This window comes from Vombatus ursinus, unplaced genomic scaffold, assembly GCF_900497805.2.
Source record: "Vombatus ursinus unplaced genomic scaffold, bare-nosed wombat genome assembly UNPS02007284.1, whole genome shotgun sequence".
NCBI lineage: Eukaryota > Metazoa > Chordata > Mammalia > Diprotodontia > Vombatidae > Vombatus > Vombatus ursinus.
In genome coordinates this window covers 16,256,868-16,281,633 of record NW_020947062.1, presented here as the reverse complement: position 1 = coordinate 16,281,633, position 24,766 = coordinate 16,256,868, and the positions used below count along the sequence as shown (strand labels likewise).

Below are 24,766 nucleotides of genomic sequence, written 5' to 3'. Positions count from 1 at the left end.
AGATAGCCTCAGTAAAAAAAGTAAGAAGGAAATGGGCTTTTGTAGATGATATTTTTATAGCAGATAGCATCTCCACAGCTATATACCTGACTGAGAGATGTAGAGAGTATGAGGTTATGCTGTATTTGTTATTTGTTGATTACTCAAAAAAAAGTGTTTAACTTATTTGAATAGAATATAACTATAAAGGTTCTCCTCAAACACACTGTGTCTCCCATCTATTCATTTAAATCATACAAGATTCCATAACAGAATTCAACCATGGAGTAATTGTTCATTAATCTATTGGGTGTCAGCAAGTCATAAAATAAGGAAACATGCTCACCAGTGTCATGGAAGGTGCCAGACAAAGAATTCTTTCTCATAGCAAGATTTTCCACATACTTCTGTTCGTGAATAGCATTGTGCTAACTACTTTATGCCCAGGAACATTACTGGACCTCTTCACTGAGATCCATGGTTATTTAAAAGAGATGAGCCTAAACATTTACACTAAAAAAAAGTGAAGAGTGCATATTACCCAGGTTGTGCTATGCAGTAGGACAGATTACTCACTGAGTTGGTCTGTTAGTATGTAGATCTTGAATGGGTGCCAAAGATAAATACACCACCAAGTCTGGAATTTTTTTTTTTTTAAGCAGTTGGAGTTAAATGACTTGCCCAGGGTCACACAGCTAGTAAGTGTCAAGTGTTTGGTCTGAGGCCAGATTTGAACTCAGGTCCTCCTGACTTCAGGGCCGGTGCTCTATCCACTGCACCACCTAGCTGCCCCTGGATTTTTTTTTAAAAAGGTCCTACTACATTGCATTTGAGACATTTTGTAGTGATCTTAATCCTCTCTCTGTCACAAAAGCATCATTATGGTGATGCTGTAGACTTGTGAATCATGAACATTATGATATCCAAAGAATCAGAATTGCATGTAGCCCAGAGGGGAGTATGAAAGACATGTGGTGGGCATAAATGGACCATTCAGGTAGCAAGAACAAGTGATAGGCAGCCTATGTGCTACAGTAGTAGCCATAAAATATTAAAAGAACTAAAGGAACACCACCAGTATTTTGGATAGGTGCCAAGAGAACTTACGGAAAAATATTGACATGAATAACACAGGATGGAAAGCCTGGGTAGATTATACCGGTGGAGGAAGTACCCACATTGACAAGTTCTCAGATCCATTTTAGTAGAATTATTTATAGATTTCATTCCCTCTATGTAACTTAAGAGCACAATACTCAAATGGAGTTTTTGTCTCATTGATTTCCATGGCTTAGTAGATAAAAGTTAGGAGTACCTAAATTCAAGACTTGCCTTAGTCACTAGCTATGTGTCACTTAATAGTTAACATGATATGTCACTTAATGTTTTGCAAAGTGCTATATATATACATGGGTGTATATGTGTGTAAGTAAAATACATACTATGTCACAAGTGACCTTGTGGTTTGGTAAGTGCTCTTGTCCCCCTTTTAGAGAAAGAGGAAACTAAGAGAGAGATTGTTGTTTATTAGCTTATAATAAGTGATTCTCAGTCTCAGTTCCCCATCTTATAGATGGCATATGGGTTGTGAGGATTATATAAGGTTATATATGTATCCCTTATTCTTTACCTTTGTTACATAACTAACCCCCCTTCTTTTCCTGTCATAAACGTCTTGAATGATATATTTTATGCCATTTCTTGCTGATAAGTTGTTGATAGTAATGCTGTAACTTATTTATATCTACTGTCTTTCTTTTTTAAAAATTTTATTCATTTTGAACTTAAATACAAAAGACAAAAAAAATCCATGTACATAGCACAGTACAAAAAGAGGATTCAATACAAAACCATAAATCTCCATTTCACACTGTTTACTTTTTTTGAAAAACTATGTAGTAGATAATACACATTGTTTCTTTGCTTCCTTCTGAGTTTTCTTTTCTCTGCTGTGCACTTTTTTTTCCTCCCTCCTTCCTCTCTTCACACTAGAGAAGACCACCATTAGACATAGGTACCATATTATACATACTTCTGTTTGCCAGTTCTTTCTCTAGAGGTGGATAACATCTTACTGCATAGGTCCTTTGTAGTTGATTTGAGTGTTTATAATACTCATAATGACTTAGTCATTCACAGTTCTTAGAACAATATTGCTATACTGTCTATACAACATTCTCTTGGTTCTGGTCATATCACTCTGAAAATTTTTCTAAAACCAACCAGTTCATCATTTCTTATAGTACAGTAGTATTCCATCACAATCATATACCACAACTTGTTTAGCCATTCCCCAAATAATGGGCATCCACTCAATTTCCAGTTCTTTGCCAGCACTAAAGGAGCTGCTGTAAATATTTTAGAACGTATGAGTTCTTTTCCTTTTTTCCCTAATCACCTTGGGAAACAGACCTAATAGTGGCATTGCAGGGTCAAAGGGTATGCACAATTTCTTAAGTCTTTGGGCATAATTCCAGATTGCTCTCCAGAATGGTTAGATCAGTTCACAGTTCCACCAACAGTGAATTAGTGTCCTAATTTTTCTGGATCCCCTTCAAAATCCCCTCCATCTCCTTTTTTAGCCAATCTCATAAGTGTAAGATGATATCTCAAAGTTGTTTTAATTTTCATTTCTCTTATTAATAATGATTTAGAGCGTTTTTTCATATGATTATATATAGTTTTGATTTCTTCATTGAAAAGCTGCCTGCTAATATCCTTTGACCATTTATCAATTGGGGAATGACTACATCTTTCCATTGACCCATGGCTTACTTGAAATTTTGATTTTTTGAAGATCGTGGTATTTATTCCATGATTCATAGCAATCACTGTAAAAACATTGGTTTTTTTTTTTTAATGTAGATTTTTGCTTCAGGGGGTGCCTTGGAGTGATTGGAAGTGATTTACATTTTCCCAAAGGGAGGGAGAGAGGTTGATCGGCTGATTTTGGGGTCAGGGAACCTGGGGCCACATTCTGATTCTTCTACTTACTAGCTCTGTGATATTGGGCAAGTCATTTAACCTCATTGGGCCTGAGTTTCCTTCCCTGTAAAATGAGAGGGTTAGACTAAATGACTTCTAAAGTCCCTTCCAGCTCTAAATCTATGATCTTAGTCTGGTCATCCAAGTCATCATTCTCCTCAGTTCCTATGACTTTAATCTTCATTCCACCACAGCCATCAATAAGGATAGTTGTACCTTAGATTTCCATTGCCCACAAATGCTACTTCCTGGCCCTGATCTTTGATATTCCTTCTCTGATCATTGCCTCCTGTTTAATCCTTTGATTCGCCTTTGGTGGATCTTACCCTTGGTAAGATCATGTCTGCATTTTGTTCCATTCCAGGAGCCACATTTTAGGAAAGGTTTTGGTAAGCTGAAATATGTCCAGGGGAAGCAGTCAGTATGGTCATAGACATTGAATTCAGTCCATCCAAAGATCATTTGAAGGAACTGGAGATGTTTATCTTGGAGAAGAGAAGACTTGGTGGGGGTGGAGTTGTGTAATAGCTCTAAGTATTTGAAGGGCTACTACATGGAAGAGAGAATAAACTTGTTCTTCTTGGTCCCAGGGGCAGAAATAGGGGCAATGGCTAGATGTTGCAAAGAGGCAAATTTAGGCTTGAGGTAAGGAAAAAATTCCTATCAACTAATGCTATCCAAAAATAACATGGATTTCCTGAGGATATGGTAGGTCCTGTCCCCCCAGGGTATATACATAATAGCTACAACAGATAGGAACAGACACACCACACTGTGTCAGCCATGTTGTACCACAGAGAGTATGGGCTAGACCAGATATTCTTGGAAGTCCCTCCCATCACTTGGCATTCTGTGACTCTGTGAAGCTGTACTAGCAGCTGTTGACCAAAATTGACCCTCTATCTCCTGTTTCCAAACAGTACCACAAGCCACCCCTCATTTCTAAGATTCAATCCTTCCTCATGTCCACCCATCAGAATCCTTGTCTTTCTTTTAAAAGTTAATACAGGTGCCCCCTTCTTCATGAAGCCTTCCCCAATCTCCTGTATTAAGGCTTTCTTCCTCTTCAGCTTTCTTTGTACCCCAGTTATGTGTCTGTGTGTCAGATACTTTCAGTGAACTGTATGTTCCTCTAGATCAGAGACTGTTTTATTCTTGTTTGCACATCCCTAGCCCTAGCTTAGTGCTTTTTACAGAGGAGATGCTTACTAAAGACTCATCAGATTGAACTGTGAGGTTTTTCACTGGAAGCTATTGTGAATCACACAGCAGTCTTCAATGCAGTTTTAATTTTTTCTTCCTTTACAGTGAATATCAGACTTTGGAAGAAAAAATAGAAATGTTAAAAAGAAATCACAGTTTAGCATTAGGACGACAAAAAGGCTACGAGGAAGAAATTCTTCATTTTAAGAGAGAACTGCGGGAACCTCAGTTTTCTAGTGCTGAGGAAAAGTACAGAGAAATGATGATTGTGATGAGAACAACAGAACTTGTGAACAAGGACCTCGACATTTATTACAAGGCATTGGACCAGTAAGTGTCATGTTATAGACCTGATTCTCATTTACATCAGAGAATACACAGTCTCCAATTATTCTGTTCTTTTTATTAATTCTATAGAGATTTACATCTTTACCTGTGCATGAACTACAGGCAGTTCTTGCTTTACATAAGTGGATTATTCCACACATCTCTAAGTAGAGAGACTTTTACTTTAATACAAATTTGCCTTCGGATGTGAGGAAGGGAGGGAGAAAAGGATATAGGAAGGGTCCTGAGTACTTGTGGAGGGAGCAGGAGAGACATAGTTCAAGGACACATGGGGGCTGAAGACACAGAAGCTAGAGCAGGAGGAACACACAGGGCCAGGGCCAGCCACGTGAGAGGTTCACCAGGAACCAAAAAGAATGGGTTAGAAATGGACATAGACAGAAGAGGATGGGCAACATACAGAAGCTGGGGACAAACAGTGGGCCATGTGGATGGAACATGGTCAAGTTCTCGTGGCACTGGACATCTCAGGCCAAGCCCCCTAGCTGTCAGCAGCCATTCCTGGCATCTGTTCTGCTTTCAGTTGGAGGGGTTTGGTGGAGGGAGGGGAGCAAGCCTTAGAGCACCTAGCTGAGGGGCAGGAGTGGAGAGAAACAACACACAATTTGGTTCAGTAAAGTTAACATAGGTGTTTTTTTGGAATATTGATTTCTTTCAGAACTCTGTTTGTAAAGTTGAACTTGCATAATACAAATTTACATAAAGTGAGAACTTTATCAATAGGGTCTCAGCTTAAAGAACTATACTAATAGGTTTTCTGTACTTTAGGATTTAAAGGGGAATAGATATGGGAGAAAAACAAACCACAAAATAGTGTTGCTCAGACTCTACAGGGCACATGAAGTCATGAGATGGTTGCACATGGATGGGCCTTTGGAGTTACAGAGCCACTGTCATAGAAAAGTTGTGGATAAGTGCCCAGATACTTCATATGGGTCATATTTAGTCTTAGAAACCTCAAAGGGACTGACCAGGTGTTTTATTTTGATAGTTTGTTGTCTTGACTGTGATTTGAAATAAAAGGGCTCTTAGCCTAAGAGTTTTTGTTGTAATGGGACCTGACTTATAAAATAATCTTTTAAAAGTTGATTGATCAACATTTGTTTTTTTTTTGGAGAGGCAGTTAGGGTTAAGTGACTTGCCCAGAGTCACACAGCTAGTAAGTATTACATGTCTGAGGTTGGATTTGAACTCAGGTCCTCCTGACTCCAGGGTCAATGCTCTATCCACTGCGCCACCTAGCTTCCCTGATCAACATTTTAAGATGTAGAACTATTTAGTTCAAAATGTGTTGGAGAGGCAATACATTATGGTAGAAAGAGCAGCGATTTGGAGCCAGAGGACCTGGCTTCACAGTTTATCTCTGACATGAATTACCTCAATGACCTTGGGAAATTACGGAACCTCTCTGGGGCTCAGCTTCTTTACCTCTAAAATTTATTGGACTGAGTGGCCACTAAGGACCATTCTGGATCTAGTTCTATAATCCTGTTACCTACACTATGTTGACATGTGTTTTTAAACCTCTGAATGTTAGAATATCCCTAAGACAATGTGTTGGAAGAGCAAGAGAAAAAAAAACTAGAGAGATGTTAGGTTCATCAGTGAAGGAGGAATTCTAAGGAAAAGATGCTGTTCATTGATGCCTAGTGAAGATGAAAACTTAATAGCTTAAAAGAAGAAAGAGAATGAGTCTTGGTGCTGCAAAGCTTTTCCTGACTAGCCTCTTCCTCACAGAGGCTAGTCCTGTTTTGCAGTTCCAGGCATTTAACTCAGTTCATATTTCACAATGTGTACCTGGATTCTTGTTTTTCCTGGGCAGAGAGACAGGAGATGGAGTGTTGTGTATGAGGAACACTAAGAAAGTCAATTTGGTTGGATCATGGAGTGTGTGAAGGGAAATGATATCTAAAAAGGCCGGAAAGGTAGGTTTGGGGCTAGGTTGTGAAGAGCTTTAAAAAAATAAACTAAGGCATGTATATTTGTTCCTAGAGGTAATAAGGAGCCAGTAGAGTTTTAGTAAAGGAGGGCCCAGGTCAGATCTGTGATTTAGGAAAATCACTTTGGTAAGTGTGTGGAAGATGGATTGGTGTGAGGGAAGATTCAAAGTAAGGAGACTGATGAGGACACTGTTTTTCAGTAGTCCAGGTGAGAGGTGATAAGGGTCTGACCTGAAGGGGTGTTGTTTATGTGAGTGCAGAGAAAGGGATGGACACATGATGTGTTGTGGAAATAGCAATGACAAGACTTGGCAACTGATTTGTGATGTGGAATGAGTAAGAATGAGGTGTGGCAGTAATCTGTTGGATGGATTGGAAAGAGAAGGAAATTGAAAGTAGTGAGACCTCTTAGGAGGCTCCTCAGATGGTTGAGATGAGAGACCTTAAGTAGATATGATAGGGCCTAGTAAATGGTTGGATAAGAGAAGTGAGATGAGGAAAGAATTAAAGATAATACTAAGGTTTTTAACATTGGAAAAAGGGTAAAGGTCAATGTTCTGCTCAGAAAACTTCAGTGAGTCCCAGTTGACCAAAAGGATAAAGTTCAAATTGCTTACTTCAGCATTCCAGGGTCCCTCTATAATTAGTCCCACCTGTTTTACCTTACTCTCCTACATTCAGATCAAACTACCATTCATTTATGCACTTCTTTGCCTTCTGCACCTTTCCACAATGCTCTTTCCTCTTCCAAAAATGCCCATTCCTTTCTATCCTTCTTCCCCACCTCTTCCACCCCCTCATGTTCTCCTCTTGAAATCTTACCCATTCTTCAAGGTCTCTTTCATCCACCCTGTCTAGATGTGATCCCACTCCCCTTTCTGAGCCTATTACCTTGTTTTGTACCCTTCTTGTGCGACTTGACTGTATTGTACATTGTATTACAATTATTTGTACACTTATCTTTATCCTTCATTTTAAGCTGAAAGTTCCTGATGACAGAGATTTATACTCATATTTATAAGCCTTGCTATGCCATGTCCATTGTAAGAACTCAGTGACCGATTGCTAGACTGAGCTGAAGGGAACTCAGCAGCCCCTTTTTATACAAGTTTTCCTGCAAACACTGAATGCAGCTTTTCTCTCCTCAAGAAAACATGGCCCCAGTTAACCTTTTTTCCCTCTTAGAAAGTTAAGCTTGAATTCAGTGTAGTGTTGCGTTTGTGTGTTTATTTAAGGTAACGCAGGAAATTAGCTTTGCATTTTTAAGAAAAGCTGATTAGTATCTGTTATTAGTAATCATCAGAAAAATCACTGAGACTAAGTATAACCAGTGGTCAGAGAATCTGAAGTCTAAATGTATATGTAAGGAAAATCCATTGCATTGTGTCCATTTCCCCCCTCGCCTTTGGGGTCTGTAGTGTATCAGTTAATATTCAGCCTGAAATTGGCGTACTAATAAAAGAGCAAATTTTCTTTTCTGTCTCACAAGTTTTTGTAGGACAAGATAGGAAGGGCCCTACATATACCAGATAGAGGACAAGCAACAACCCTTTAAGAGTGACCTTCACTCTTTGACCTTGCATAGCACTTTATTTTGCAGTTCTCTAGTGCACTAATCATGTAATGTTGTTTATCATAACTGTTTGTATTTATGTACTATCCTCTTACTGTAAACTTCATGAATTTCTTACCTAATTTATCTCTCCAGTCTCTAGCACTATACTTTGCACAGGATGGGTCTTTCATACATGTTTGTGAATAAATGAATGATGCCTAGACATCATTAACTGAAACTGCTGTCTCCAAAATCACCAGTGATTTCTTAATCACCAAATCTCAGAGCCTTTTCTCAGTCTTGACCTTTCTTGACCTCTTTGCGGGATTTGAGCCAGAGGACCTGGTCTCACAGCTTATCTCTGACATGAATTACCTCAATGACCTTGGGAAATTACGAAACCTCTCTGGGGCTCAGCTTCTTTACCTCTAAAATTTACTGGACTGAGTGGCCACTAAGGACCCTTCTGGATCTAGTTCTATAATCCTGTTACCTACACTATGATGACATGTGTTTTTAAACCTCTGAGTGTTATAATATCTCTAAGACAATGTTTTGCTACACTCTCCTCTCTAGATTTTCCTAATGCTTCTCACTTGCTTCTCTTTCTACCTGTCCTCCTCAGTCTCCTTTATTAATTTTTCATCTATGTTTTGCCCACTATCTGTGGGTGTTCACAAGTGCTCTCTTTTTTCTCTATACTATCTCAGTCTTTCCAGGTTTTCTGAAGTCTACCTGCTCATCATTTCTTATGAAACAATAGTATTCCATTACATTCATATACTACTGTTTCTGCTTTTTTTAGTTCATCCACTTGCGTGAATTCAATTTTCTTCTCTATGTGGATGACTCCTAGATTTATACATCCAGTTCTAGTCTGTTTCCTGAGTCCAGTTACTTACCACCAACTGACTTTTGGACATTTTGAACTGAGTAAACTACAGGTATCTCAAATCATCCTGTCCAAAACAGAACACCTTATCTTTTTATCCAAACTCTTCTTTTCCCAGCTTTTCCTATTAGGTGTCAAGGATACCCTCCATCCTCCCAGACACCCTGCTTTGTTACCTTAGTGTCATTCTCACCTCTTTATTCTCACTCATCCAATAGATGTCTAATCCTTTACCAAATCTTGTTGTTCTATCTTTACAACCATTCTTGTATATAGGCCTTTCTCCTCACTCACACAGCAACCACCCTGATATGGGCCTTCATCACTTCACATCTGGACTGTTAGCCTTCTCACTGGTTTCTCTGCTTCATATGACTCCCCTCTCTAATCTATCATCACTCAGCTGTGAAAGTGATTTTTTTTTAAAGCATCAGTCTGACCATATCACTCCCCTGTTACATAAACTTCAGTTGTCTCCTGTTACCTGAAGGATTACGTATAAATTCTTGTCTTTGATATGTAAAGCTCTTCACAACCTGGCCCCTTCCCACCTTTCCATTCTTATATTTTATTCCTTGCAGGTACTCCATGATCCATTGACATTGTCCTACTTACTAGTTCCCTGGAGATGACACTCCATCTCCTCCCTCCATTCCCTTTCACTAGCTTTTCTCAGTTTAGAATGCTTTCTCTCCGAGGTTATACCTCCTGCTTTTCCTGACTTCCATCAAGACTTAGCTCAAATCCATCCTTCTTTAGGTGGCCTGTCCCCACATTTGCTAATGCCTTTTTCTTTTAGATTACTTTCCATCTACTCCAAATATATCTCTTTACATACCTTTTCCATTAGAATGTGACCTTGAGGTCAGGACCTACTTATATCTGCATTTATATTCCCAGCAATTAAGACACTGCCTAGCACATAGTAAGCAATAAATGTTTGTTGACTGGCTAACTCACCGAAGGAAATAAATTTCTTTCCACATTTTTTTCCATATCTGCTTGTTAAAGTTAACTATTTGATATAGCCCTTTTTGTATTGTCAATGAAATATATAAATGTTTCAGGGAGCCGGTATAGCCTGAATAATCACTAGACTCCTTGTTTCAAACAAGCATAGCTTGCCTAGGAATTGGAAAAGGAAGAAGACTTATAATACTAGCATAGTGCCTTGAATTTAACACACATTTAAGGACTTAGGAAAGTATTATATTATAGAAATGTGAAAAACATTGGTCTCTGCAGGGAGATGTGATCCCTCCTTGCTTGAGATGATTCCCACCATCTCACCATTCCCTGTGACCATGCCCACCATCCTAAGAGGTGGCGTGATGTGGTGTAAACAGCCATATACTTTTTTATGTTGTTTATTTTTTTTTCTCAATTACATGTAAACAAAATATTTTTAATACTCATTTTTAAAAATTGAGTTCCAAATTCTCACCCTCCCTTCCTCCCCTTGAGAAGGTAGGCAATTTGATATAATTTGTATGTGTGCAGTCATGTAAAACATTTCCACATTAGCCATATTGCAACAGACAACAGAGACCAAAAAAGACAAGGATAATAAAGAAAGTTTTAAAAGAATGCTTCAGTCTGCATTTAGAGTTCATCATTTCTTTCCCTACAGGTAGATAGCATTTTTCATCATAAGATCTTTGTATCATTGTATTGCTGAGAATAGCTAAATCTTTCACGGTTGATCATCATACAATATGAAACAGCAGTATATTTGGGCGCAGAAGATGCAGCTTTGGATGCTGGCTCTGACTTCATAGCTTTAGGAGTGCATTAAGTCACTTCACCAGTTTCCCCATCTCCAAAATAGGGATGATAATATTTGCATTATCTTCTTCATTGAATTGTTGATGGTCAAGTGAGATTATGTAAAACACTTTGTGACCATCAGATGTTATATAAATGGCAACTATTGCTGTTATTTTATTGTTAGCCTTTCCCCAGTTTATAACACTAACCTAAGTAGTACCTCTATCTTCTAGCTGATCCTGCATGCCACTCTCTAATGAATATGTTGAACAAGTTAGTTAGGAAACCTCCTCCCCCCTGCTACCCCTTAGCTTTAGTGTGATCTTTCCTTCTAAGCAATCATAGCATTCTATATACCCTTCCTGTACTTTGCTTTCTGCCTGGTATTATAGGTATCTGTGAGTTCATCTTCTCATTCCTGTTAGACTATGTAAAATCCCCCAGGGAAGTGAATATGTCTTATTCACCTGTTTTCCCCTCATCTTCAATTCCAGTCTTACACTCACTCAGTAAATAAAGTGATTGAGTTGTATAGCCAGTTTACTTCTGCTAATACAGTATTGTTCTGAATTGTAGGTTTTTCTTTAAGACTTCACAACATTTTTTCAAGTATTTAAGTCATACCAGGCCTCACTAGATCTCTGAGATTCTCTTTGGAATCTATCTGATTATTAAATAATCTCATCTCCAAGCAGCTTCAAGTGCAAAAAATCAGTGCCTCTCCCTTCTTCCCCCACCCCTATTCTAATGTTGAAGTCTGTAACATTTCATATCCATGGTAAGAATGAGAGGGGAACAGAAGGATTTTATTTCTACCATGTATAAATTGAGTTTCAGTGTTAGCTGAAGTAGATTTGTTTTTAAAGTTTGAATGAATTAATTTGTATTTTAAAATATTAGATTCATGGTATAAAAGGTATAGGAAGTCCCTTTTCATGATTGTCCCATCCCCCCCAAAAAAAACTTTTCTCCCCACAAGTAAGAAAACGTGGGTGATTATAAGGCAACAGATGACATCCTCATCAACAAGCTGAGTGTGGGTTTTAGTCATTTGCTTTTTTTTCCAGTTCTTTTTATAATTTGCATTATAATCCTTCATCTGATAATATTTAAAATGTATTTTATGTTGAGTCATTTCTTGTTTCTTTTGCTGGTGAATCAAAAGATCATGAAATGATTTTGCCGAAGTAAGTAGCATAAAGTTAAGTTTCATTTTTGTGCAATCAGATAAGAAACCTGCTATGGAAGTAAGGTCCGCCTCACATCCTTGGTCTACATTTTACCCTGAGAGTATTGTCTGCCTTTGGGGCACGATAGTGTGTAATATTTGTAAAATTCTTAAGTTGTCCAAAGAAACCTGAGGATCTTTTGTTGAAAGGTGACATGTAGTTGGAAAGTTTCATTGCAACCAGTCACATCACTTTCAGTTTTGTAGTTATCTTTTCCTTTCTTTTGAGTTGAAAACCTATCAGTTACCAAATGAAATTGAGAAGATGTGCCTTAACACAAATGGGGAATATTTATCACAACTGAATAGCATGTGATATTTGGGATTAGCTATACAGATGTTTGAGGTTTACTTTTTGGCATCTGAAACACCTTCATCCTCTAAACAGTATCATCTCTTCTGTATCACAACTTCTCAGCTTGACCAGGTTGTCCAAATGACAAAAAATTTAAAAGACCCAGACCAGAACGTTAGGGATAAAAACCAAAAAAACAAAAACTGAAGCTATGTAGGTTTTATCTAAGTGAAGAGGGGAAGGCAGCAGAGCTGGGGACTCCAGGAACAACCCCTGGAAGCCTGACTTGTACCACTGCATGTCAGTCAGCTTCTTCTGCCCTTAAGGAAATTTCTCCTTTGTGCTTCTGTCAGTATGTGAAATCCTGACGCTATCATAACACTTTACTCTTTTTAATAATTGTTCCCTTTGCTTAGTTAGCAGAATAGGCAGATGATCTGCTTTATGTTAAGTGGTGGTCTTCTCCATGTTAATGATTTGAAAATTAGAGATCCCTCACCTACTGGTGACAGTAAGGCAGAGATCCCTGCAGGAGCCCCAACAGCCTAGACTCTAGTTTGGAGAAGTTATGAGAGCTGTTGTCCTGAGACTCTTAAATACAAGATGAACTATGGTATGATTTCTGTCCTTCTTTGCTTAGCTTCAGTATATGGTAATAGAGACTGATAACTCAGGGACTTGGCCTGTGAATTAGAATTAGCTATGTCTTAGTTCCTCCTGACCTGGTTCCAACCCTAGAAAGACTGTTCAACAAGCAGTTATTGTACTTTACACCAGTGGTAAGTGGGAGAAGTTTATCAGACACCTTTCTCTTTTCCTCCAACAACTTATCACAACTTAGGTAAACTTTTTAAAGGAATAAATATACTTTGTAAAATGTTTATAATGTACACCAAAGAAGCGACTTAATAAAATTAGTTTCTTAGCTGATTCACTGGTCCCTGGAACAAAGCTGACCAATTTAAGATTTCTTGGAATGAGGGGAGACTTCTAATATGAATGAAATGAAATAAATAAATAAATGAATGAAATAAAATTGATGTAGCTGTTTTATAATGAGAGTTTCATGATATTAATTTTTTTTTACTGGCAAATTATTTTCTTTTCTCAGTGCAATAATGAAGTTTCATAGCATGAAAATGGAAGAAATCAATAAAATTATTCGTGATCTCTGGCGAAGTACCTACCGAGGCCAAGGTGATTATTCAGTTAATACTCTTTATCAGGAGTCTTATTCCACAATTAACAGCTTTACTCTAACCATTCCCTGAGTTTCATCCAAACTTCCTGTTGTCTTTCCCACACTCCTGTGCCATTTCTGGCACTATTGACACTCCAGCTAAAGTGAAAAGTCGTATCTATATTATATAACATTTAAGATGAACTATTTTGGAGGCTCTTCATTTTCCATGGCTTTGGACTGGCCCTGTTCCTTCATTGCTACTCCTCTCCTGTTGCGTCTTCTTTATCACTCCCTTTCCATTATTACTTCTGACTTTCCCACTGACTTTCTTTCTGAGAATTCATAAGACTTCTTATCTTGGTATGATCCTCTACCAAGAAGATAAGGCAAAATTTTCTGTTCACAACCTGGTCAGATTTTACATAATTTGGCTATGATGCAAATAACAATTAGCCCGAGCTGTAATAGGAAAAAAGGGTTTGGGTTCAATTTCTTTTGAAGAATGTAGATATGGATAAGCTTAACTCAGATAAGGAGAAAGCCATCATGAGTAAATTGATAGTGGAACTTAGGGCAAAAAGGGCGCCCCATTCCCTGACCTTATTTTTGGTATCTTGTGACTACTACTTCCTGACTTTGGCAATCAGTTTTAAAAAGATTCAGCTCCATATTTTAAGAGAAGCATAAAAATGTTTTATTTTGAACTTGACATGGAGTGCCACTTTAATAATGCTACTTAAAACTAATTACATCATTTGTCATCTAACCTGTCTAAAATCAATCAGGAATTTTTTCAATCAACCAAGTGCATACTGTGTGCCAGGCAAAAGGTAGCCTCTGAAGATATAAATACAAAGCATGAAGCAATAGTTTCACACAAGGAGCTTATGTCCTAATGGGGAAGACAAGTACATCTTTAACCATATGTGGACGTAAACGAAACAAACAAGGTATTTTGGGAAGGCAGAAAGGCTTCATGTAGAAGATGTTGCCTGAGCTGTATCTTGAAGGAAGAGAGGGATTCTGTGTACTGGGGGTGAGGAGGGCATTCCATTCCAGGCATGAGGGCAGCCTGTTCAAAGGTACTGAGACAAGGAATGATGGCATATCACATGCATGGAACAGAGAAGGCAAATTTGGTGTATCAGTGCAGGAAGGGAATAATGTTCAGTGAAGCTAGAAAGTTAGGCTGGGGTCAGGGAGTGAATGGCCTTAAAAACTAAACAGAGGCGCTTATATTTGATCCTAGAGGTCTAGGGAGCTACTGTTATTTTAGATAATTCCCATACTGCTTAATATTCTCTTCAAGAAAAACATTCTTTTTTTTTCTCTCAAACTCTTTTCTTACTATATCAGATATTGAATACATAGAAATTCGGTCTGATACAGATGAAAACGTATCAGCTTCTGACAAAAGGAGGAATTACAACTATAGAGTAGTAATGATAAAAGGAGATACAGCCTTGGATATGCGAGGACGGTGCAGTGCTGGGCAAAAGGTAGGTATATAGAATTGTTTTAGCAGTTACATATAAAGATAGAGTAAAAGGGGGGAAAGGGAAATTGTGATTCTTTCCAAGCAAAGATGAGAAATCTAAATTCCGATCTAGAGAGGGTAGGTAGTATGAGTGGTAGGAGCATAGGACTTGGAGGCAGGAGAAATCTGGATTTTACTCTCCCCTCTGATGCCGTCTGGGTGACCCTGGTCAGGTTGTTTAAACTCTTTGAGTCTTAGTTTTCTTGCCCATAAAATGGGGATAATAATAATATCTCTCTTACAGGGTTGTGAGAATCAAGGGAGATAATGTATGTAAAGCAATTTGCAAAATTTAAATGCTCGCAAAACTGAGAATTCCCAGAATCACAGAATTTTAGAGTTGGAAGAGACCTCAGCAGCCTCAGTCCAGGCCATATCTGAAAGGAATCTCTCCCATGACATCCCCAGTGCCAGCCCTTTGCTTGAAGACCTTCACTGAAGGGGAAACACTCCCCTCCTGAGAGAGCACACGTCATTTTGGAATAGCTCTAATTGTTGGTGTTCTTGACACCAAACCTCCATTGTTCCTGGTGCTGCCCTCTGGGACCAAACAGAACACCTCAAATCCCTCTTCCACATGACTTCCTTTCAGATACTTGAAGACAACTCTGATATCCCTCTGAGTCATCTCTTCTCCAGGCTAAACCTCCCCATAGGTTTTTGGGGTTTTTTGGTTGTTGTTGTTTTTTTAAATTTATTTAATATTTTATTTTCCCCCAGTTATGTGTAAAAACGATTTTTAACATTTATTTTTAAAACTTTGAGTTCCAAATTCTCTCCCTTCCTTCTTCTCCACCCCTCCCCATTGAGAAAGCAAGCAATTCAATATAGTTATACATGTGTAGTCATGCAAAACATATCTGTAATAGTCATGTTGTGAAAGAAAACATAGGCAAAAAAAAAACTCAAGAAAAATAAAGTAAAAAAAAAAATTATGCTTCAATCTGTATTCAGACACCATCAGTTCTTTCTTGGGGATGGATAACATTTTTCATCATAAGTCTTTCAGAGTTGTCTTGGATCATTGTGTTGCTGAGAATAGCTAAGTCATTCACAGCTGATCATCTAACAATAATGCTGTTACTTTGTACACAGTACATTTCACTTTGCATCAGCCCATGCAAGTCTTTCCAGGTTTTTCTGAGAGCATCCTGCTTATCATTTCTTATAGTACGATAGGATTCCATCATAATCACATACCACAGTTTGTTCAGCCATTCCCCAATTGATGGGCATCCCCCAATTTTTAATTCTTTACCCTCAAAAAAGAGCTTCCATAAATATTTTGTACATGTAGGTCCTTTTCTTTTTTGTTTTTTTGTCTCTTTTGGGATACAGACCTCCCCATTGGTTTTAACCTGTTTTCTTTATGATGTGGACTCAAGGCCTTTCACCATCCTGTTTGCTCTTATCAATAGCCTCTTAAACTAGGATGCCCAGAATAGAGCACTAAATAAAGCACTCCAGATGTGAGCTGTCACTTTCTCCCCAGAAACTTGTGCCTTCATTAGTGCATTCATTAGCTGAAGTCACATTGTGGTTGTTTCTTTTGTTTTGTTTTGTTTTGTTTTTTAAATTTTCCTGCCTCTTAGTCCAGTGCTCTAGACTGTCAAGATCTTCTGGGATTCTAACCCTGTCATCAATGGAAATGGATGAACATCTGCAAAAATATAAAATAAACAAACCAACAAAAACAAGAAATTATCATGTTAATAGTCAGACGAGGAAATGGAGCAAGTCATAAGTGAACTGCCATAAGATACTGAAAACTCTATTATGAGTAGCAGTAACCAAAAAAAGTTTACAAGATAGACATGCAAGGGAATTAGATCATGAGTTCAAAGTGTTAGAATCGCAAAGGACCCTAAAGGCCATGAGGGCCAAGCCCTTCATTTTGCAGATGAGGAAACTGAGACTGAGAGGGCTACATGCAAGTTAGGATTTGATGCCTCTTAACTCCAAGTCTAGTGCCTGTTGCCACTATATCTTCTCATTTCTCTTCACTATATCTCTAGAGGTTGTTACTGGTTTAGGAAACTTTTGAAAAAGTAGGAGTGCTCACTGGCATATTTGAATCTTCAGACTTGCAGACGATGTCTCCAGTACATCGGCTTCACCCACATTTGGTGAGGTAACTATAAATACCATCCCTTAAAGACCTAACAAAATTATCCGTAAGGTTAAGGTATAATTGATTCTGCTTCTAGCATGAATTCCATGGTGCCTGAGTTAGGCACTAGCTTGCATATCTGGGAGAAGTCATATGGAAATTCAGAGGTTAGGGCTGCATTGTGATCATTGGATCTGGCATAGAGTACATCACTGGGTTCAGTTCAAGTAGCTACCATTTAAGAGAGAAGTGGCAAATATTAAAGAATGTAAAAGAGAAGTAAAAGGTTAAAGGGCAATAAAGTAGCACCTGTGATGCTACTTTATTGGAAGAATTGGAATTTAAAATACTTGGTCTCTGCCTGAATTGGAATAGTAACATACTACTATAATTTTTTTTTAATCTTTAAAGAGAGAAAATAACCTTTTCCCTTTGCTGAGGACAGCATGAGAAATGGTTTAAAATGCACTGGGAGAAATTATCAAGCTTCCTAGACACATGCACATGGCTGTGGTGATCATATTTTCTGACTCCCAAATCATGGTTGTTCCTTTACCTCACCTCATTAGAACCCTATTTTCCTTTCTTGAATTTGGAACTGTCTAGGAAAATCCAGGACATATGGTTGCCTGTAGTATGTATATATAATGGAATTTGCCTGCTTACCTTCCTGGATATATGTGCAAATAGATTCCCCAGAGAAGTTATGAAGTCTTTCCACATGTTACAACTTAGATATAATTCTGCCGTCTGGCAGAGCATTGGATCATGTGGCTTGTGTTCAGCCTTTATTAAGAGAATTTTTAAACATCCAGAGATTATTGTCTACATTGGCTGAGTTTTTATTTTCGTAAAAAGTCCTGAACTTTGGCTTATAAATGCTTATAAACTTCCCTTCTTTAGACAGCTTCTGAGAACAGGAAAGGTGTTCTGCATTTTCAGTTTAGCTGAAGAAGAATTGAGGTTTAACTCTGGAAATGAACAACTGGATGCTTGAAAACTTCTAATTTTATCCGAAGCTTACAACAACCAATTCCTCCTTACATTTAAGTGCAAAATAATTCTGATCTGATATTTTTACTTTTACAAATAAAAGATAGGTTTATGGAAGCAAAATCAGAAACACTTTTACCTGGATTTTCATCTCTTCTATTCAGATTGGCTATGAAGTCATCAGACTTATACATTCAGCTAGATAACTGCTCATTTATGTCAGCCAAGTTCAGTCACTGTTTGTGTTGGGCCTTCATCAAGAAGCTACACGTTTCCAGCTAAAGGGCAGTTGGAAATATTTGCCCTAACCTCCTAATAAGGCAGGAATATGGCTATAAATAAATGAAGCCCCATCTCCCAAGGAAGTGAAGAGGAGTGGACAACTACAGCAGTTCTCTAGGAAAAATAGTAATAGGAGCTACCATCAGAAATAACTATGAACTAAGAGAGTCCTTTCTAACCCAGAGACTGTGTATTTCATCAAAGCAGACTGCTGACTGCTAGGGTGAAGAAAATGTAGTGACCCTTCCAGATTTAAGAGCTTTTTTATCTGTTTTATCTCATACATTTCAGTGATGTTTTTTAGTAACTACTCTTAGGGAAATTGAGAAACAGAAATGAGTGATGTAATAGGAGTTTTGCTAGTGGTTAGATATAGCTTGAGTGACAGTCTACTATGGTGGAAGGAGCACTGGACAAGTCATCAGAGCTTGTGGCTTAGCTGCAGCAACAGCTGGGTAGCTTTGGGCAAGTCCTTTACCTCTAGTGAATAGGATCATGTCACTGTCCTTAGTAAAGATCTTTCAATGGCTCCCCATTGTCTAGAGCAGAGATATCAAATGCCCAAAGCTGCATGCAACCCACAACACTGCTATGCAGCCTGAATTAGATTGATATATAATTGGGAAATATTTTACAAAATTGATAAAAATACATGGAACATAGATAATGTTAATATGTGGTTTTCTGAGTCAATTATGTGGTTGCAGGGATCCTAATATACAGTTTATTGGCCAGTTTCTACTTGAGTTTGACACCACTGGTCAAGAGGATCTTAAAAAGAACCTGCTTGTGGGTTCCCATTAGCTACTATTTTTATCTTACCCTTATCTTGGGAGGCTTAGCATTATGTTTAGCATTTGCTTTTTTCACAATTTTGTTTTGTTTTGGAGTTCCTTTGGTTTCTTGTTTTTTGTCTGGACCTATGATTTCATTGATGTAGGGAACTCCTAATGAGGAAACTTTCTCCGCTGAGGTGTATAGCCAGTGTCCTGCAACCTAGAGGTTGCTGGAGATCACTGAGGAATTAAGTGACTTGTCCAGAACTACTCAACCAGTAGATATCAGACACAAGATTTCGACCCAGGTACTCCTAGCTCCAAGGCTGGCTTTCTCCATTATATCACCCTACCTCTCTGGTATATTAGATTCTCAGTATATCCTCCTCACTGGAATACTGTTCTTGTGAACTTTGACTTATCCAGAATGTTGGTTGAGGTCTGTCACCATCTAAGGCCCTTTGGTTGGGAATGACATTTGTGACATTTCCTTGAGGCTGAAAATGCAGGAGTCTGTCTTGTAGGCTCAAATTCCAGTACCTTTTTCTTCTGGGGGCTTTCTTTACACCTCACAGACTCAACTTTAACTGCCATTGATTTTCCCTCAGGTGCTTGCTTCTCTTATCATTCGCTTGGCCCTCGCAGAAACCTTCTGTTTGAACTGTGGCATTCTTGCCTTGGATGAACCTACAACAAACCTCGATAGAGAAAACATTGAATCTCTTGCACATGCCCTGGTGGAGTAAGTGTTTATTAACACTGGGAGGGGACAGTGGTAACTTTATAGCAATAACTTTTAAATAACATCAGGAAAGGTAAGTTCTCATTTAAAATAAGCTTTGAGTGAAAACTGTACATAGGCTTCATGAAGAATTTGATTCATTTCAATATAAAGGTTTGACTGTTGGAAATCTTAAAAAATATATTCAGCTAATGTTTTTCTTAACGGCAACACATTAGGCCATCATCAAGAAAGAGGCTGCGTTTTTTTTTTTCTCTGTTTCTTTTCTTTTTTTTTCCTTATGAGTTTGACCAATATCAGAAAACATGAACGTATTTGTACACACAGAAAAGGAGGATTGTATATCAAAATGGGAATCTATTATATGCAGCTTTAGTTTTAAAGTATATATTAAATTTAACATAATAATAACAATACTGCCTTGCTTATTTGTGTTCCCTTCTGAATTTCTTTCTACTCTTCTGTGTATTTTAAAATGTTTCATTGATGTTCCTTTCTTTTTCTTTGCATCTCTATTCTCTAATTCCCACCCCACCAAAAAAAAAAAAGGTTAAAAACTGTTCCTTGTAACAATTAAGTATAGTCAAGCAGAAAAAAAAAATTCATACATTGGTTATGTATGAAAGTATATGTTTCATTGCGCACCTGTATTCCATCTTGACCTCTTTGTCAAGAGATGGGCTATGTTTCATAATCAGTCTTCTAGATAAAGTTCTTAAATCTTTTAATGTTCTTTTCCTTTACAGTTTTGTAGTCATTGTATAATTGTTCCCCAGGTTCTGCTTCATTCTACAGCAATTTACTAAGTCTCCCCAGGTTTTTTTTTTTGTTTGTATTTTTGAGGCAGTCGAAGTTAAGTGACTTGCCCAGGGTCACACAACTAGGAAGTGTCTCAGGCCAGATTTGAACTCAGGTCCTCCTGACTATAGGGCCTATCCACTCTATCCACTGCATGCTCTATCCACTGTACACCTACCTGCCCCACACTCTCCTTTTCTAAATGGGTTTGCTTGACCATTTGGTCATCTTTTCCACCCTGACCCCTGTCCTCAGACCAAACACCTGTTATGTGCAAGGTGCTCTGCTCTCTTTGTCTTCAGTTTTCCTCTTCTTATGTTAGTTCTACTGGGGGAATGCAGCATAAGCACAAATCAGTATAGTACAAGGAAAATGAGAGGCGATGTGGCATAATGGATAGAGAAGTGACCTCAGAGCCAGAAGGAAGACCTGGGTTCAAGTCCTGGCTCTAGCACAAAAAGGCTGCATGACCCTGGCCGGGCAAGTTATTTTGCCTCTAAGTGCTCTGAGCAACTCTTATAACTATCACTTACATCAAAAAGGCTGCCCTACAGCAATAGAGGGAGTTTCCTTGTCAAAGAGTTCCCTGTTTTGTTCCTTATTTCTGTCCCTATAAGAAGAATCAAGGAGAGTAAGAGCCGTTGGCCATCAGCTGGGGAGATCAGGAAAGCCCACCTGTCCTGAGACTGAAGGGGGAGTGTTGAGGGTGGGGACAGCAATAATGAGAGATGGGTGTGAATTAGGGCTGGGGGGCAGAGACATGAGTAGGGAGCTCTGGCGCTCCTCCAGGTGAGATGGGTTAGAGTGGTGGGTGTGGGAGCAGAGGAAAGAGGGTGCTAGGAGAGGCTTGATGGAAGCAGAATCAACAAGATTGGTTGCCCCACCATACCCTGGCTTCTTACCTAGACCTTCAGACCTTATCTTGTCTTCTTTCCAGGATTGCCTCAGAGCCTCTTACTCCTTGTGGTTGGTGCTCTTCCCCTCCCCACTTTTCCACAGACTTATTGGTGTTATGCTGTCTGTTCCTCCTCCTTCCCTGTAGATGTTATGTCCCTTGAAAGCAAGGACTGTTTGTTGTATGTCCCCAGAACAGTAGCACCACTCTTCTTCTTTGGTCCTGACCTTCCTAATTGCATTAGGGAGTTCGCAGTGAGGAATTTCCCTTGATCAGTGCAGATCAGCCACTTCTCTACAACTTGGAGTCTAAGAGAATTGCCTAGGTTGCTGAGGGGTTAGGTGACTTGCCTAGTGACACACAGCAAGGATGGATCAGAGAAATGGAGATCCCAGGTCATCCCAACTGTCCATTACCCTGTGGTGCCTTAACTTGAACCCAATTAGCATTTTAATATATTAGGTGAATGGAATGGAATTGAATTTCTTTGCATGGGGATGTCCATGGGAAAGTGTAGAATGCACTACTGTATAGTCCCAAGATGGGCTGATTTTACCTGAATGGTGTTTAATATTAAAAAGTTGGATCACTTTAGCCAGATATCTGTCAATGGGAGAAATGTGGACAAACACAAAGACATACACACAACCTTTGTCCTTCCTTATTTAACAGTATACTCTTTAATAGACAGGCTTTACAGTTTCTACCAAGTTGGGAGCTGAAGTATTTTCTGTGTCAGATGAATGGAATTATAAATACGTAGTCCTTATTTTGAAATGAAATTCTTGGTTTGGTGAGGCAATAGGGGTTGTAAATATTTTAATATTTCAAGGATCTGTAATTTCATAGATATGGTTACTCTGTCCCACAGCAGATCATAGCCCCTCTTTAACTTGGTAAATGGTCTCTGAGAGTTGTTGTGGTCACAAATTTGATCATCCTGTGGCATGTGTGGTGAGGAAGCTCTGCAGTTAGCAAGGCCTGCTCAGGTCAGTGGGATCTGCCAGACTAGAACTTGTGCCCCGCTGGCCCCTGGATAAGGCATCAGAGTAGAATTTCAGTGGAAATACCATACATACTCAAAAATAAACATATTTTTCCATTTTAAAAAAGGTTATGATGAAAAATGAAAATAAGCAATAATTCATTTATGGCATCTAATGGTATATCCAGTGGACAACCACAGCTTCAGAATTAGCATAACTTTAAATGGTAATATTAAGTAGAGATTATGAAATTGTTACCGTTTTTGTCACTTGTGTTGTGAGGGGTGAGGGCAGAACTTGTTTTTCATATATTCAGATGTATACTGGGTATGTTATATTATTCATGTGTGTTTTAGAAATACATCCATCCCAAAAGGTAGTCATTGTCTTTACCTGCACTTCTCCCAATGGTGATGTTGTATGTGTTTGACAGGGCATCTCCTCTTAGCCTACAGCTCCATGTTTTAGGGACATACAGGGTAAGACAATTGATGTGCTTCCAAGTTGCTGAATAGTCATTGATAGAACTTTCTCCATCCTCTCACCATTTGTCATGTTTTGTGCTGGCTGTGTTTGGGTGCAGTATTCTAGACTAAGACAGCCACCACTCAGACCTCTTTCTGTGACATGGGTTAGCATTTTTCTGAAACTTCATGTTGCCCCACTAAACCTCAGCAAGCTTCTTAACCCATGTGTTCAGCTTCTCCCCACAAAGAAGTATAAAAATTTTCCCAACCCGCCCACTCACCTATCTTCTGTGTAGATGCATCTGATAACTGGTTGGGACTCATTTCTAAGTAGGCCCAACTCCTAAGAAAACTTTGGGGACAGCTTGTGTTATTCCCCCATCCATCATCTGTAATTTTGTTTTTAACATCACCAGAGAAAAAAAGCAGACAAGTCTGGGAAATTCCCGAAGCAAGGAGAATGAGTGAGACCAAGCTATGAGTTAAATGAAGCTGGATATTTAAATGTCTCTTTCCTGCCTCCTAACCTCTTCAGAATGGTTAGAAATTTCTGGGCCAGAACTTCTGGAGTTCATGACTAAGTAACTCCACTTTGTTGTGGGCAATTGGAATTCAAGTGGAGCTGCCAGATTTTTGAGGCAGTGTGACTTAGTAAATTTGGAGTCAGGGGACCTGGGTTTATATCTTGGTCCTAACACTTAGATCTCTGTGACCTTGGGCAACTCACCTGAACTGCTCTAGGCCTGTTTCCTGTATTGTAAAATGAGCTATAAGTCTGTGATCCTGATTTAGCAACAGACTTCAAAATGTTCCCTTTTCCTCATCTCGGCTATTACCTGGCTCTTAGAGGCTGGGGCCCCCATCTTTCTTTCCAACAGGAGAGACTGAGAGACACTAGTTGGGAATGATGATTACATCATTCACACTGGTACACTTTGTGAACGACATAAAGTTATTACTCAGATCTGTACAACACAACAAATATTTATTCAGAATCTTGCTATTTGATTCCCTGACCTCAAAGAGGTCACATTCCAGTAGCAGAACGAGGCACCCACGTGTAATATCTCATAACATGGATTGTAGAGAGTTAAGGAAAAGGCTATTAACGGTCTGAGGGGGGACATTATTGACTTGGCTTAGCAAGGAAGAGCCTTCCTGGGTATGCAGGACATACTGTGGAGAAAGGATTCTTGTACCTTCAGTAACTCGTTGTAAATATTTTGTTCCAGAATAATAAAAAGTCGTTCCCAGCAGCGCAACTTCCAGCTTCTTGTGATCACCCACGATGAAGACTTTGTGGAGCTTTTGGGTCGTTCTGAGTATGTGGAGAAATTCTACAGGATTAGAAAGAACATTGACCAGTGCTCAGAGATAATCAAATGCAGTGTCAGCTCCCTGGGCTCTTACGTTCATTAAAGTCTTTCTAAGTAACTCTCCCTTTGAGAGTGTCTCTGCAATGGAAGCACTGTTTTTTGATGAGCAGGAATGACAAGAACCTGCTAGTTGCCTCAAGCAGCCTAGGCCTGAGCTTCTGAACATTTCTGTGTAGTTTGAGTGTAATAAAAATGACAAGTTTAATTTTAAATGGTATTTGTCTTGTTTCCTAATTTTTTTAATACCTCACTGGGATTTTAGACCCAGTAGATACAGTAGAATGTAGGGTAAAGCCATCCCCTGGGAGCTTCTGATCGCAGTTCTGCCAGTTACTTTCTGTGTGACCTTAGCTAAGTGCCTTCCCCTCTCTGAGTCTCAGTTTCCTCATGAGTAAAGTGGGAGTTCTGAAGTATCCATCCTGCTCACCT

At 38.8% G+C, this 24,766-nt stretch overlaps 1 protein-coding gene across 4 annotated transcripts in view; it reads left to right on the top strand.

Annotated features, from left to right (window-relative positions):
- RAD50 (RAD50 double strand break repair protein) overlaps positions 1–24,549 on the top strand; it is a 70,726-nt gene extending 46,177 nt beyond the window's left edge. For 3 of the 4 annotated variants that reach the window (XM_027849163.1, XM_027849162.1, XM_027849164.1), the window contains exons 22-26: positions 4,273–4,497; positions 13,304–13,389; positions 14,732–14,874; positions 19,682–19,815; positions 24,194–24,549. In XM_027849163.1, coding sequence (XP_027704964.1) covers positions 4,273–4,497; positions 13,304–13,389; positions 14,732–14,874; positions 19,682–19,815; positions 24,194–24,380 — 775 coding nt within the window. In that variant the 3' untranslated portion in view covers positions 24,381–24,549. The remainder of the gene's footprint in view (positions 1–4,272; positions 4,498–13,303; positions 13,390–14,731; positions 14,875–19,681; positions 19,816–24,193) is intronic. The other variant, XM_027849165.1, reaches the window with a different exon arrangement.
- The last annotated feature ends 217 nt before the right edge of the window (positions 24,550–24,766 follow it).